General features: G+C 37.3%; 1 protein-coding gene across 5 annotated transcripts in view; it reads right to left on the bottom strand.

Moving 5' to 3' along the window:
• LOC135695569 (MAP kinase-activating death domain protein) overlaps window positions 1–16,654 on the bottom strand; it is a 46,681-nt gene that overhangs the window by 12,562 nt on the left and 17,465 nt on the right. For 4 of the 5 annotated variants that reach the window (XM_089109561.1, XM_089109556.1, XM_089109555.1 and 1 more), the window contains exons 2-15: window positions 15,999–16,130; window positions 14,816–14,932; window positions 12,994–13,074; window positions 10,887–11,213; window positions 10,169–10,235; window positions 9,009–9,268; window positions 8,036–8,181; window positions 6,349–6,581; window positions 6,045–6,215; window positions 5,006–5,099; window positions 3,992–4,172; window positions 3,205–3,481; window positions 2,144–2,573; window positions 1,022–1,246 (exon numbers count right to left, since the gene is read on the bottom strand). In XM_089109561.1, coding sequence (XP_088965687.1) covers window positions 1,022–1,246; window positions 2,144–2,573; window positions 3,205–3,481; window positions 3,992–4,172; window positions 5,006–5,099; window positions 6,045–6,215; window positions 6,349–6,581; window positions 8,036–8,181; window positions 9,009–9,268; window positions 10,169–10,235; window positions 10,887–11,213; window positions 12,994–13,074; window positions 14,816–14,932; window positions 15,999–16,085 — 2,696 coding nt within the window. In that variant the 5' untranslated portion in view covers window positions 16,086–16,130. The remainder of the gene's footprint in view (window positions 1–1,021; window positions 1,247–2,143; window positions 2,574–3,204; window positions 3,482–3,991; window positions 4,173–5,005; window positions 5,100–6,044; window positions 6,216–6,348; window positions 6,582–8,035; window positions 8,182–9,008; window positions 9,269–10,168; window positions 10,236–10,886; window positions 11,214–12,993; window positions 13,075–14,815; window positions 14,933–15,998; window positions 16,131–16,654) is intronic. The other variant, XM_065214694.2, reaches the window with a different exon arrangement.

The following is a 16,654-nucleotide window of genomic DNA, read 5'->3' as shown; positions in this document are numbered from 1 at the left end:
CACTTTACACGGGAAAATCTGAATCTCAAACATGAAAGTTTTGCTTGTTAAGTGCTCTTGCAATGTTTACACTGAGTAAGGTGAATTGAAACTCGTACAGGCCTGAGGAGCAATTCAAACCTAATTCCGTAACATCCTGCCTTCACTTTCAAGGAAAGAACATTGTCGCTCGGGAAAAGACTTTTTTAGGAAAACAGATCTTTATAAATGGCTCTCTTTACAGCAGTAGCTCTATTATGGATCCCTTCCAAAAGAATGATAAAGCCAGTTTAATAAATTTTATTTAATAGGCAAACATTGGGGTGCTTTATGTTTATTCGAGTAGACATACGGTGGGTTGTGTCACACAGTTGGCTTGGATTAGCTCATTTCTTTGTAAATAGCTATGTAGCGCCAACTTTAAATAAATTGATTATTATTATTATTATTATTATACGCGGGATTCTAATCCCGAAGAGTGACTAATCTCTACTTCTTGCCATTGTTTATGAGACATTTTTACGAAACCCTTCTTTGCGTAGCACTATCTCTTAGATACATTGAATTGGCAAACATAGGGGTGCTTTATGTTTATTCGAGTAGACATACGGTGGGTCGTGTCACATACGCGGGATTTAAATCCCGAAGAGTGACTAATCTCTACTTCTTGCCATTGTTTTTGAGACATTTTTACGAAACCCCTCTTTGCGTAGCACTATCTCTTAGATACATTGAATTGGCAAACATAGGGGTGCTTTATGTTTATTCGAGTAGACATACGGTGGGTTGTGTCACATACTCACATACGCGGGATTTAAATCCCGAAGAGTGACTAATCTCTACTTCTTGCCATTGTTTTTGAGACATTTTTACGAAACCCCTCTTTGCGTAGCACTACCTCTTAGATACAATTGGAGCAGCCTTTTATGCGCATGGGCTACAGAAATAATTGAGCAGCAATAAGCCATATCCAGAAGCCATATCCAGATGTATATCCATGAACAGTGAATTGATATCTGTTATAGTTAATAAAATGTCATACCTTTCCAGCAATTCCACAGGCCCTATGTCCATACCGACCATTTCCCTTTCGGCTGCAACGCTGTCGTAAAAACAATGCTCCCAAAAATCCATATCATCCCAAATTGATGATCTCGGATTGAGAAGTCCTTCGAATATGAACCTTCGACCAGTCCCTGTGATTCCTTTGCTAACTCGCTCTTTCTTTGCTTCGTAGAGCCGGCCGTCTCTGAATCGATATCCCGCACTAAAAATAGAAAAAAAACCTGCAATGCGCAACCTAGTTAACAAGAGACAGCGAGATAAGCTAATACAAATTATATGACAAATTATAATTATATGGGGTCTTAAGATCCCGGTATTATCAGACATGATTGTGGTGTGGATGTGGAACGAAACACATCGACATGAAACCAGACCCACTGACATCACTAACACATTGAACTAAACAAAAACTCTGCTGAATTTTGGTGAAATCTTTCTCGAGCCCTTCTTAATCCGAGGACCTGATAAAAGTTGCCACTGTGCTTCCTACCTATCAAAAAGTAAGCTTTCACAGAAAAGGTCCATTACTTCTCTGTCCTGTTAAACCAAAAAGCGGAATGTACGGAACAGAAGAGAAAGGACGAAATAATGCCGGTCTTTTTCTGAACACTGCTTGGATGACCAAACGGCCACTAGGAAATGACGATAAAAATAACCAAAATATCAGCCTTTTGTTCCAAATATTTGAAAAACATGCAAGAAAGCAGAAACAAAACATACTATAACACTTTTCGCCCGACATCCCTCAGAGAATAAACGTTGGAGAATGTCCAAATGATAAGCAAAAAATCTATATCCGGATGCGGATCGAAAGTAACGTGAGAGGAGGAATGACCCGTTTGATTGGCTCCTTGTTTTAGCCAATCAGTGATAGCTAGCTCCTAACATAATTCGGGAGTCTATGAGTGAAGAAGAGCTTTTTCCGCGAAATTGTGCTTCCGTGTAAACAGATTCTAGAGCACCTAAATAAAAAGGCAAACTGCCTCAAGTAATGTCAAAGCAAAATAATAAAATTGTTGTAGTTCAAGAAGAGAAGAAGTCCCACGAAAAATAAAGAATCTAGCAACAACGTTCAAAAGACTACGCTATTGCCACATACCAAAGATTACTCTTGCAGACGAGGTTCCTCTCATCTACCGACTCTTGTACATCTGTGGCCGATAAATCACCAACTGACATGCTTGAGTTTAACTGTGTTTTCGATGAAAGGGTCGTGTGGCTTAGAGATGGCAGTTTCTTAACTGTTCCTTGCCCTGCACGTTCGTCGTCAAACGATCCACTCTGCGAAGAACTTCGTCGCTGTCTTGAGTCGTGACTAGCCACATTTTGGCCTTCAAATACGCCATCAAATGAATCACGATTATGTGATACACTATCTAAAGAAGGCGCGGAATCCGAACTACTGCCTCGTTCTACTGACCCGTTTTGCCCTCCATTCATTTTAGTTATCGAGTTGTCATTATAATCTCCTCTACTGGCAGCAAATATGGACGACACACGCTCAGTAACACTTTGAATTGGCGAAGCTTCTGAAAAGAATGAGTTGAACATTAAAATGCGATGCCACACAGAATCACGTACCGAAAGCAACGGGGGGAAAACTATTTCCGACCTTCATTTAACATTTTGCTGCTACGCGCGGGCCCACCAACTTTACTCATTTTTCAGATCCCTTTGTTCAGAAAGCAAATTTTGTTCGTTCTGGCAGAGCGATTTGATCTGACTTTAAATGCTCTTCGTGCGTGGGCTATACTGCCTAAATATTAGTTCTTTCTTGGGATGTAAACAGTAGCACAGACTCTTAAATGGCACCAAACAGTTCCTGAATATTACAATTTTAAGAAAATGTATAAAAGAGTGGAGGGGCGATGAATGCAACTGCAAATATATAATATTGTCTGTAAATACATATACATAATTTTTTTCAAATGTAAATTTTATTAGAAAACTTAGTACGAAATATCAAATTCTTTCTGCTTATCTTTTTTTAGTAGGCATCAAGACGCTTTCCTTTAAAAGCCTACATTAAAGAAACTAAAAACATTTAAATGAAGCACAAACGAAACATAGAGGTCGGCCTGTAAGCAAACCTATCTTCTTGTAGCGTTGACTTGAAAGGAGAAACGTCAAAATAAGACGTGAAATAATGGCATTACAAACCTCTGGTATAAACAATACTTGAATCACTTTTCGCATCGAGTGACAAAGTCATTCTAAGTTTCTGACCGTTCTCTTTTATTTTCGTGTCCTTCTTCTTGGATGGATTCACTCCGCCATCTTGGATACGCTTACCACAATAATGAGTGTGCATCACTTCAAGCATCGAGAAAAGCGAGGCAAGGCCACCAATGCCTTTTTGCTTTGCGCTGTGTTCGTAACCTTCAATGAGGAACCGTAACAATTCGACGATACCACGATACGTGTTACGCGAAACGTGCTAGAAATTAAAGAGAGGTAGCATCAAGAATTTCAGAAAGCAATAGACTCACAGTTTACAAAAATATCTTAAAGTGATTTTCCGGAAGAAATTCTTTGTCTCCATTGTACCTTTCAATTGAACGATTGAAAACGCTTTAGATTAAGACTTGGTTGAAGCTTCTTTCCATGAAGGAGGGGGCATATGGGCGTAGCGTATACTACAGGTTTAGGGGGGGTTGGGCTTATGGATCTTGGTCGAGCATGATTGCTTCACTGATATAGGACTGCCAGAATGGCACCAGCCCCTATGTTTCCTCAACCTACGAGCGTTCAATTTTTCCAACACAAAAACATCCAATCCTTTGCATAAATTGTAGTAAGGATGCCCATTAGCTCACAAGAGAAGGGCTTGTTGGAGCTATTGATTGATTAAACTAGGTTTAACTACAGTAAACTAAATTAAACGATGGTTTACTCTCATATATATGAGCAGGTATTCACAAGTCGGAATATATAAAACTTTGCTTACTATGTCGCTAACTGCCTCGTCTTCTTCATCCTGCTCCTTGGGTTCATACAACTGTTTGAAAAGATATTGCCTCAAGCTTTCATGGACCAATAATTTACGCAACTTCTTCTGACTAAACCAGCCAACTCCATCGCCTTTTAAGACATTTGTAACAACATCGTTGATAACCTGCTGGTTTTCACTGAAAGAGAATCAAAATTATTAGCTGCCTGGTAAAAAAGCGTTTTTTAGCCATTCAAAATGAAAGCGAAGTAATACACATGAATGAATCTTAGAAATCGCCTAAGATAATATTGAAATAGACGGAAATATCCGAGTTGAAAATTTACAAAGGAATTCTAGTTTTCAATGGCCAAGTTCGATCAAAAGGTTTAGATATTTACAAGCTCTGTTTAGTTGCTAGGTTTCCTAAAATTCTCATTCGAAAAATTCCAAACCCGCAAGTCTGGTCTTTAATTAATGAAAAGCCTCCATTGACATTAAACCTTATTTAGGCCTTAACTGTTTACCTGCATGTTACATATTTGTAAACAGATCAGTTATAAACTGCTCTATGTCAATGGGCAGAGATGTGCATGAATTGGTGTGTAGAACAGGATGGATCTAGCTTGCAAATCTGAGTTTTACGCTTAAAGGGGCGTGGGCAACCAGTAGCCTTTGCGGGCGTAAGCTGGGAAGGCGGCCATTTTCGTGGTCCATGAAAATGGTGGGCAGCTGTTAGCACAAGCTGTGCGCAAAATGAAACCAAATAGAAGCCTTCCAAAACGATCTAAAGCGCTTAATTGATACCAGAAATTTCCCATCGAATTCTCCTCGCCATTTTTGTCTTGCATAGAAGAACACAGTTAGAAAAACAAAACAAATGCGAGCGCGCAAAGGCTGCTGGTTGCACAGGCCCCTTTAAGGCAACCATGAAGCAACTGGCTTCAAACTGCATTTCAAGAAATGTAATTTTAAAGAGTGACAATAAAGCGGGAATACGCGTTCTGTTAAAAAAACAAGCAGAAAACATACGCATTGTGAAATCTGGTGTCTTTAATGGTTTTCTGTCCACCAAATGAAGAACGATCTACCAGTCGATCAGGAATGCTCAAACGAAGTGAATTGCCTACAAGTTTGGAAAATATAACGAAAAAATTGGAAGAATATGATGACAGCCATTTATTAATATTTTGTTAACATTGATCGGAGAAAAATATTCTAAGCATATATCTAGTGGGAAATTAGGTTTGAAATGATGACATATACAATAGAAATTTCAGCGCACGTGGGCATAATAACTTCTTCTGCAGCTAATCAAAGAACGTTGAGACCTGTAAACCAGTATTTTCTACCACTGTGCCGGGGCACGCTAGCGTGTCGTGAGATATTATCCGGTGTGCCGTGAAAAATTCTCCAATTTAACCTAACTGGTCTAAAAAGCAAGCCCGGGTTACACACAAATACTTAATTTTATTATAAAATACTTTTTCAGTGTGTTTATTGATTCCTATTACAGACATATCGATGAAAACGACTTAAATTGTGAAGTAGACCAAAGAGTTTCCATTTCTTAATATTCTCGTTGGTGGTTTGTCTCGTGATTTTTTAATAAAAGAGTAATGGGACTAAAAAGGTTGAGAAACACTGCTGTAAATCATTCTGAAACTGACAACAAATACTATATATATATTTATTACTGAAATGTCATCTTTAACCTCAGACTTTGCATACTTTTGGTTGCTTTTCCAACTTTGAACTCCTTTCGCTTTCCCTTCCCTTTTTCTTTCTGTTGATTCCCCTCCCTTTTTCCCTTTATTTCATGCTTTCTTATTCTCTCTCCTCCTCCGCTTTGCTTGTCTTTCAACCACACCCCCAACCCCACCCCTTGAATCATTCCAAAAGCTTTCCTTCAAACTTGCTTTGCGAGTCAACCATAAAAGTCAACTCTCCGGGGGTGTTCAAAAGGAAACTCTCCAGAAAAGTCAATACTCTCTGTTTTCATCACTTCTGCAGATAAAGTCTCACTAGAACCAGTAAAGTAAGCACAAGCTGTATTGAAAAAACAACGTACCTTCTTCTATTTCCGACAATGGATAAGGGTACGAAAATGCTTTTTGTTGCATCGGTGGTGTTGGCATACTATTGCATTCTGAACTTCCAGAGCTAACAAACGATTGTACACTGACTTCCGACTCAATAGAGCTCTTTTGAGACAAGCGCGGTTTTATCTGCCCAATCAACGCTGGATAAAAACAGAAATTAGTGCTTAAGTGGTGTCATATTACTTTAAGCTGGCCTAACACTACACCTTCACTGAAGACATGTTATTCTCATTTCCAGCTAAGGTATCGCTGGAGATATCATTTCGTACTCACCATTTAGTCTCTCACTTGCACTGCTGCTCTGCCTTGAAAGGACGTCTTTCGCTTTTTGGCCAATACTGCTACTTGGTGTCAAAGGTTTCTTCTTGAAAACACGCTCGCCTGCATCTGAAGGTGAACTTTTCTCGTCGGCATCGTCAACGCTACTTCTTGCTGGATCTAAAATCGATTGAACTGTTGACGGCAGTACTTTCCCTTCATCTGATCCTGGACTGCAGCATTCTTGCCTGAAAGTTAGGAAAAACCCAATTACCGATTATTGTCGAGATTTTGAATCCCAAGAACTCCCCTCCCAATCCTGAAAAGGATTATCCTACTTTCTAAATGAAAAAAGTTGATTTCTTCCCTGATTCTTCTCCGCAAACTTCAAGATAGACCTTTCATGCAAAAGCAAGGAAAGTGAAAAGAAAAACTCTTAGAAAATCAAATTTTATATCGACCTTAAGAAATATCGTTGAGTATCTCTATTGCTGGCACCAAAAACAGTGGTTCTTATTGTCTTTTTTTCTTGCAGTGTTTCAATATTTTTGTTGTCATTTTCCAACTGGAAAGCGTTGATCATTTGTGCTGACACTTCACAGGATTACCAATATTCAAAGGCGCTAGGTTCCGATGCATTGCGCTGGCCAATTAAATTTCCTATTGGTTAATCCTGTCGGCTAATTCTCAATTTTTTCTCCATCATAAACACCCTTCACGGCCTTTTGTTAACTGTAAACGGTTAACTGACGGGACATTGTCCCTTCAAGTGAGATATAAATATATTTAGTCATTGTAATTCTCCTTAAACGCAACGTCTGGAGGAAATACTTTGCGAGAGAGGACAACAACTTTCTGAAACATGCTACTTATGAAAGAATTCGCTTTCGTTTGAATTTGTATGACTTCTTCTATAACTTACTAAGCTTCCTCCAGCCCTAAATTTTTTGAAATAATACTGATTTTTTCCGGCCGAACTAATTATTAGACTTAGCATAACTTTCTATAATTTCAATATCTGATGTCCTTGTTTTTGTTCGGGAGATGAATCATGCCCGTCTTCCAGACATACACTAGCCCCCGTTTCAGAGTCATTGCACATGCGCATTATCACTTGAAGCCCTGGTGATAAGTTCAAGAGTTGTGTGGTCATAGACAGGACAACTGTGCGAATACTGTTATTAATGCGCATGTGCTATGACCTTGCAACATTGATTGGTTTAAGACGGTATTGTTTGGAAACAAAGGACTGAACGTTTCGTCTCCCGAACAAATTTAGGGGGCAATTGGGAAATTCTCGACGCACTCGAAGAGCAACCAAACATACGCAAACGCCCAATCAAGATAGGAAATATCCGCCTAGAAACATTGGCGCGATCACGTGTTTACTACAAGGAATTTGATAGGACAAGACAAATATGTCAATCAGCAGTAGCCAATGAAAAGAAGCCATTAAAACGAAACAATTCATTGCATGCATCGTGAATTCCAAACAGTTACATAATAATGACGTCATAAAAATTAATTTTCAGAATTTTCAGAAAGCAAGAATAACTGTAATCCGCTGGGAAAACACAAGTCTGCAAAAGACTTTACTGATGTTGCATATTTCGGGGTATTTCACCGTATTCTTCCTACTCCTGCGGTCAAAATAAAATTAAAAATAAAAAAAACTAAAAAAAAAATGATTTGATGAACATACCTATGTGCTCTTGAGCGAAACACACTTGACTGAGTATTCAAGGCTGGCAAGGAACTTCTCTGCGAATCAATGATCTCTCGATTGTGATCGCCGTTTTCAAGAGTGTTGAAAGACGAGTAGGAAGAGTCGTAAAGTTCTGAAATTTGCTGCAATAGAACACACAAATATATAGATCTAAAAGTCAAATTTAGTTCATATAAAAGTTATATACTTGAAATATCGATTAATTCTAGATTTGCATTTTCTTTTTAATCTATGTTGAAATGCTTCAATGCCTTTTTGAACATTGAATGACAAAAGGAACAAAACAAACACATTTCCTAATCCGCAAAACTTTAAAACACTTTAATGCATTTCTTCTACTTTGAGATTGTTGAAATTGTTCATACTAAAAGCAATCTATCTTTTGGTGGTACAAAACTTGAAAATGGCTTTAAAAAAAGCAAACGTTTGAGTAAACTAAAGCTTTTCGTCTGACACTCTTTAGAGTTTAAAACGTCAGGACATAGATCGAAAACTCTACGCTAGGAAATACAAAGGCAATCTACCGATACCACAGTGGCTTAAACCAGCTGTCAATCAACTTTTGACCAATCAACAAACGCGTGAGTAGCATACGTTTATTGATTGGCCACTTTTGATTAAGACATGGCTTAAGCCATTTTAGCATCTGTATCAAATCAACTGGGAGACGTTGCCGACCTTACGGACATTGCGGAAATCATCAATCGCAGCTTCAGGAAAGACGATTTTTAATATATGACTGCACGATGAAGTACCGATCATACTTCGACACCTCATAACTTGCCTAGGCAACGCAAATATGTCCGTCTTTGCGGTAAGACAGATATCAAGACCAGTCTAAATCTGACGATTTCCGATCTGAATTTACTTTAAACAGTTATTTAATCCGCGATGTTTTCCTTAAAACTACTTAGAAAAACAAAACATCAAACATGACCGCCAATTTTACCTCTCGTGCCTTCGTAGTTAAGTCAAGGTCCACAGACAGCGTCCTTTCTTTTTGCAAATGCATATACTCCTCATCACCAAGAGAAATATCACTATCAGATAAATCATCCTCGTCGTCAAAAAGAGGCCCAGAATCATCAGAATCATCAAGTAGGTCATGGCCTAGACTGGAGTGTGGATTGTGAACTTGGTAGTAAACTGGGGCGAGATAGTGACTGTACCATCTAGGTTTGTCGCCGACCACTCTTGGATCTAGTATTCCTAAAAATAAAATATAATTGTATAATTTTTATCTTAAAACTTTCTCTCAGAAGACAATGATCGATGTGTGTTGCAACGTCAAGGAGATCGATGAAAGTTGACTACATTATCAACTGAGCATCATAGACAATATTTTCCTAGCCTTTTATGATGAATAGGTTAGCGAAATGGCGGCAATTCTTGCCTATGTGCCAAGGGACACGAATTGCAGCCAGAGATACCTCCATGACAGGAAGGCATGCAAAGCGGAGAAGCATTGAGTAAGAGTAGTAGAAGCTCATTGAAAAAAGAGAAGGAAAGTCACAAATATGATAGCCCCGCCCCCCCCCCCCCCCCCCGCTAGCGATCGCTTTCTTCTGATACCAACATTCTCGGTTCAAGTCTGCAGATCAATGGCGGCAGTAGACTCGTGTGGTTTCACTTTCAGATAATTTTTTTGGCTACGGACCCAGAAGCCCTTGTCACAGTTACCGGCTTGTACTCCAAGCTCAAGAAACAATTACGGTAATTAGTTATAAACTATCTTTTGGTGGTACAAAACTTGAAAATGGCTTTGAAAAAAGCAAACATTTAGTAAACTAAAGCTTTTTGCCTGACACTCTTCAGAGTTTAAAATGTCAGAACATAGATCGAAAACTCTACGCTAGGAAACATATATGCCCAGTTGTGGATCGAAATAGGCCAATCAGAAACACGAGCACATGAATGTGTTGACCAATCAGTGCCGCTTGCCTATTGAGCCATTTGTAATTAGTTATTTGGGATAAACTAAACCATAGCAAAACGTTTCCACTACTTTTTTTGAATGCACCCAATTGAATGATCAAAAGACGAAAACATATCCTACGAAAAAAAATCCAACTCAGATATGAATGGAAACGCCATACAGAAGCAGCTCACCACTTTGGACTTTCCGATAAACTGTGTTTGTTGGGTTAACGAGCCACTCGGCATAATATTCTGCAGCCTGAAGATGAAAAAGAAAAAATCAAAAACAATGATCAAATGATCATTTTCCTAATTTCGGTCTTCTATCAATGGGCAAATTCAGAAAGAGTGGAGGCAAGAAAAAATGTCATATGCTGCTAATTCTAATCATGAATAATCATTGATTAATCATTACAATCACAAATCCCTATTTCTCAAATTCTGAGAATCGTTTTTGCAAGAGAAGAAATTATTTGGGGATTATGAGAGAAAAGGTAGAATCGTACGACTTTCTTTAAATTGAGAGTTTGAACTACTTATACAGAGGTATTTTGAACGGTAAGATACTGGAGGAAATTGTTCTTGTTACATGTTAAACGCCTACTTTCAGCACAAAAACACAGCAGATATTTCAATATTTTTTATAAACGGTTTGATTATAAACCAGTTTTGGCTAACAATCTAAAACTTGCTTCGTCTGATCTGCGAAGAACATAGGTATATCATCTATTTCTAGTTTAAATAACTTGCAAACGGCCATTTTAATGAAATTCCTTTCCAGTTCTCAAAATGAAGTTTTTACAAAGATACTAAAGCAAAAGCAACTCGTAAATTTACAACTTTCAAATTATATGACAATAATTTAAAGCCACAAGTAGAATCATAAAATCGACAGTTAATAACTTCTTACCTGAGTATCTGCTAGTGCTGGTAAGAGTTCTGATGATGTTGGCCTCGAATACACAAACGTATCCTTTTGAAATGCGACAACTGGCCTCGAATACAGGCGCAATATCCTACAATGCTGTGCAAATTCGCCAATTACGTTTGGCGATGTGAAGAATTTAACGAGCGAGGCTCGAATAGCGACGTCAACCGAGTCGATGTCATTGCCATAAATTATTTCGCTGAGCTTTGAGCCCGAAGTTGAAGTTCGGTGGGAGCCGATTGATTCGTTGTCAGCAAACACGCCTAAGTCGTGCATACTGTGCGGGTACAAGCTTAAGCAGTCGAGACACTGTAAACAAGCATGAAGAAGGTAAAACTGATAAATTCAGCAAAAGAAGAATACAATCCTGGAAATTCTTATATCTAACTCAAGTTTATTGATATTTTAAAGACGCTGACTTAACGACTGTTATAAAAATGATTTGAATTAAACATGCGATCTCTAGGTATTTTCTGTCGTGCAAATGTATATTCCGTCATAACCCAACAGAACAGCACGATACAAGTTTAAGCCAAGCTTCCCTGTAATAACTAATCGCCATGTGCGCATGCTTGGATTGAAGCGAAGTGCTGATTATTTTAGCACTGGCCTCTAAGCTCAGGTCAGTCACATTTATATCAAATAGTCCCCCCATCCCGTTACAAACGCAGTTGAGGTCCCTTCAGTTCAGATGCAAACAATTTAGCATCTTCTTCGTCAAACGAAATAAATCATAAAATATATAAGTACAGTACAAAGATTGTCTTATCAATTGCTTTTCTGGCCTTAGCTTACACTGTCACATGGAGAATTGGCATATTTGGCAATCCGAGTGCAAGAAAGATAAACAATATTTGTGGACTTTATCCATAAGGTTTACAATAATTTCAGCTGATCTAGCGATAGGATATCCAAGATAAAAATACTGATAATACAAAAAACCGATAAACAACAGCGGTCATTTTTCGCCGTAACAAGTTCGCAAGTAATTCTGGGATATCAAACATGCAAATTTTCCTTATAGAAGATCTGATAATTTTTGCGTTAATCTTGTATTAATAATATTGCATTATTGACAAACCACCTGCATTTACAATGCCTAAGAGTAAATCAACAGTCATCTGACACACAATGAAGCTTGTATCTTCTGTCATTCACCGTAAACCCTTCCCTCGTACATACCTCCTCTCAAGTTAGCCCCCATTTTAAAACTGCCTGAATAAATAAGTCCCCAGTCGGTGAATTAGAGGGTTTGCAGTATACTTATTTCTAGCAAAGTTTAATAACATTTCCGACAAGGGGTTAGTGCTAAATTTCATGTGAATTGTAGTATACTAAAATAGCCAAATACACTTGATGAGCTGAACGATAGAACGGAAAAAGAAACAATTCATCCGCATAATTTTAATATGTTTTTGTCCGATATTTACCAGAACATAAATTTCTGGAAGATAAAAAATGGGTAGACAAATTACACGAATTTAAATACGCCCAAAAATAATCTCACACCTGATTGGCTTGTGTTTTGACCAACCAGTGCATTTTGGTTTGATTGAAGGGAGCCCATTAATCAGCCTATAAATATACTTTAACTCAAAACCCCTTTAATTAGACACAATCACACTAAGAAACCTTTTCGATTGAAACGTGGTCACCCTTCTTGTTATTGCAGAAGGCTTCAAATCCTGAAAAGTTTAACATGAAAATAGCTGCTACCAAACAATTTTCAGAGGTACTACGAGCAAAAGGGGGCATGACCACCCCCCCCCCCCCCGCCCCCATTTTCAAGTAAGGTAAATTGTTAATAAGTTATAGGTGTACTTTTGATTCATGGTCGTTCTTACATTTCTAAGTTCAAGACATGAACTTCATTTTACAAAAATTGAATTCTTCGCCCTACGCTGCGAATTTCTCAGTTTCCTTGGACGCAATCTAAACATCACTCTTATTTCATCAATCTGATAAAATATTTGATATAATTTCAATGAAACTTAAGCAGAGGTAGAGGATCCTTTTGATTTTTGCAACAAAAACGCTGTAATGAAAAACAAACACGGCCTAAAACAAAAATAAAGAATAATTGAGTTACCTGCTTAAGTTGCTCTCTTAAAATTGATCCTTCTGGTTCAGGAAGTTGGGGAATTTCATCCATGCTTAGTGGAACGCCCATCTGAAACAATTTAAATAAAAAAGATAAACAAAAGCCTTTTGCTGAAAATGAAGGCTAAGTTAAAAAACTCAAAACGGGGACTTCTCTATGGAGCAATACCTGAGGTGTTCTATGTTTCTTTGATTAAAATAGATACATCCCTTAAATGGCATAGCCAGGGGTGTAGTGCTGGGGGGATCAGGGAGGTTAAGCCCTCCTTGCTAATGCCAAAAATAGACAAATTTCTACTTTTGCTATTTTGGGCAAGAGACTCCCTTGTTATTTTGATAGCACTACACCACTGGGCATAACCTTACGATGTATCATGTTGAAAAGACTCGGATGCTTACTTCGATTGTATTTGTACCCTTTTACCCCGTATTTAAGGCACCCCACCCTTATAGGTACCAGGCTACGAAAGGGAAAGTTGTGATGAATGAGAGGGAATTTTCCGGCGGCACTTTGTCGTCGCCGGAACTTTAGGAAGAGACATTAGAAATATAAAAAACAAAAAGAGCTTGAAATGCTTTGCTGTTGTAAAAAAATACAGGCTTACGTTATTTGCAAGGCAGAGCTTATATTATTGCAAAATTTGAAAGAACTACATAAATCATATGTTACCCTTTCGAAACTCAGTTTCATCGGAGATCCGATAAAGAAACTAATTAGCAATAAGGGAACATGCACCCTAAACGGTAGAGCCCTTAAAATGACACCATTAGGTATTCATAATTTTATAGGTGTTTCGTTGTTTGATAAATGGTAGATGCCATTTTTGAAGATTTGCTATAAGAGAGGAAACAGCTAGGATGAAGGCTAGATAAACTCATGACCTTCCTGATTACCTAATTTGGTCCGCCTGCTAAAATTATTTAAAAATTGAATAAGAAAAAATTGTTTCCCCTCGAATATTGCCATTTTTAAAATTAACATCGCTGATGCATTTTTGCAATGCCAGCCACAAATGCAAAGCCGAGGCAATGTGTATTTTCCTCTGTTATATTTTTTCAATTATTGTCCATCGTTTAAAAACTTGAATGTGCCACTATGCAGATGCAGTTGATCAATTTCAAGCGAATTACCCAAAACGTGATGTGAAAACAGAAAGCTCAAAGACAGGATGGTTATACAATTATCCCAACATTATCCCATATGCAGATGCAATTATCCTAACATTATCCCATATGCAGATGAAATTATCCCAACATCATCCCATATACATAAATTATCCTGACAAAGGAAATGAAGAAGATTTGTAAATTCATCAATATTTGATGACTTCAGAGGAAGAAGAAAGTGCAAAATCTTGTACAAAATCGAAGACATTCATATACATTTTCATGTAATGAAGAGTGGACTCCGCTTGATTATGGAGGCTCTTAAAAATAAATCTGAGATTTTGAAATATAAAAGCTTTCATCATATTCTTAATTTTTAAAAAAGAAAAAAATGTTATTTGTTTAGTTCAATACGTAATCAATGCATTTTCTGTGTTGTGAACTTTCCATACTTTGCGTAAATAAATTTCGCTATTTTTCCCTACACCATGCAAGCCAAGGGAATATTTACTTCTTTAGGCCAGAAAACTGGTCTTGCAATCTTATAAATCACTCACATTGAAATTGCCGCCCTAAAAATTTCCGAAGTAGACAAAACATCGCAGACCTGTGACAGGGCAGAGAGTAACATGCATTGTATTTTTATATAGTCTTCTCTAAGAGGATTTAGATTTCTAAAAGATAGATGTTTATCTCTAGCTCACCTTTGACGTATCTAAGTCAACTATTAAAACATCTGTTGGGATCTGGAAATACTGTGTCTTGTAATGAAGAAAACTTGATGGCACCCCTATAACGTATGGTGTTGGTGCTAAAAGAAGCTGAAAAAATATAAGCTGGTTACAACATGCTTAAATGAGATAAAAAATACTAAAGGAAAAACAAGTGCAAAGCAGACATAATGACTAGGAGGGCTACAGCCCCCTAATCAGGCAAAATTTGTCACATTTCAATTTGGGCAACTCTACCTCGATGTAGCAGTTATATTCAGTCACTGCAGTGCCCCCCTGGTTATAATCATTTCAATGTTGAAATCCAAAACTTTTGATGCCTTACAAAATTACTAACAAAAACCTTACAAAAAAACCCAAGGGCTAAAGTGCTGTTTCTGTATTATTCATTTCTTTTCTCACTGCTGCTACTTCTGTCCCCTTCCTCTCAAAACAACGATGATAGTTATAATAGCATGTCATATGTAAACACATGATTTCTGACCTCAAGCATCAATTTTCAGATGCATTATGAATAAACAGCATATGTTCAAGCAGCATTACACTTTTTAAGGATTTGTCAGGTCAATGAGAAGAAAAGGGCCCTTGTTTTCTACAAACAATGACTTCATTCTAGCGAACAACACATTGATCTCTTTGAGGAATTTATTTGATTATTCTAGTTATCTGAAGGTTGTAGGAAATCAAAACCCAACAAATTAAAAATAATTATGATTGTCATATTTTCTTACCATAAAACAAAAGCAGGTTATGTCAAGTGTGATGTTATAGATATGACACAGGTTACAAATTCGATCTAGTGAGCTTAAACAAACATTCTTGCATTCCATTAAGATGTCATTAGCTTTAGTTTTATGGGGCAGGCATAAATATCATTCTATATGTGCTTCAATTATTATGTAAGAAAAGTCTTACAATTAGCATGTTTATCTGACAAATTTGCCTTGACAGAAAAAAGGATCGGAATTTGATTTGCAAACTTGATTCATATAACAAAACACAAAAAAATTCCAAAAAAATATGTTAGGAGGTACTTGCTCTTAACAACCCTCACCCATGGGTGTTCCTGTATTGAAATACTAGTTTGTTGGGAAAAAAGTAAAGACTTTATGAATTCAGTCTTAGCTGAGAATCAAAACAAAAAATTACATCTTACTTGTTCTGCATTCTTCATGCATGTTGGCAGAAGAGGGATCATAGGAAACATGTACTCTAGGGGGTATAGCATTGATGTCAGAGCCATGACACTGATTGATAATGCATTATAGTCATCAGACTGAAGCAGAACCTGCAAAGAAACTTCCTGAATTATTTGAAAGTCATTTTGGTGATGGAAAATAACACATAATCTGAAAATTTATGGTTAATGACAATAAAAATTTTATGAAAAATATGCTTGCGTTGATAATTTTTTATCTTTAGGGCATCACATTTTGTGAATAAAGTCCATCTTCCCAAAAATTTGAAAGCCTGTATTTGGCTATAGAAATGACCTTAAATTGTATAGCAACATTTCATTTGCACGACCATATCATACATAGAATTTTTCATCACTGGCACTGACCAATTCAGGATAACTGGCACCATATATAGATGATGGGATTCTCTTTAACCAGATTACTTTTTGCATTAATTTAAAGTAGATTCAAAATATTTGTAATTTTCTGGTTCTGTATGAAATATTGATGATTCTGTAATAGTGGTATAATTGCATTAAGCTGGGAACAGGTGCAGAGTGTGTTATGATATCATAATAAAGCATATTCATACTGACTTGCATGATTAATAATTGATATCATGAAACAGTTGTTT

Source organism: Rhopilema esculentum, chromosome 2 (genome assembly GCF_057945365.1).
Source record: "Rhopilema esculentum isolate cy_ngs chromosome 2, ASM5794536v1, whole genome shotgun sequence".
In the NCBI taxonomy this organism is placed as follows: Eukaryota; Metazoa; Cnidaria; class Scyphozoa; order Rhizostomeae; family Rhizostomatidae; genus Rhopilema; species Rhopilema esculentum.
Note: the sequence above shows the minus strand (reverse complement) of the source record. Positions and strands in the feature narration are given on the sequence as shown.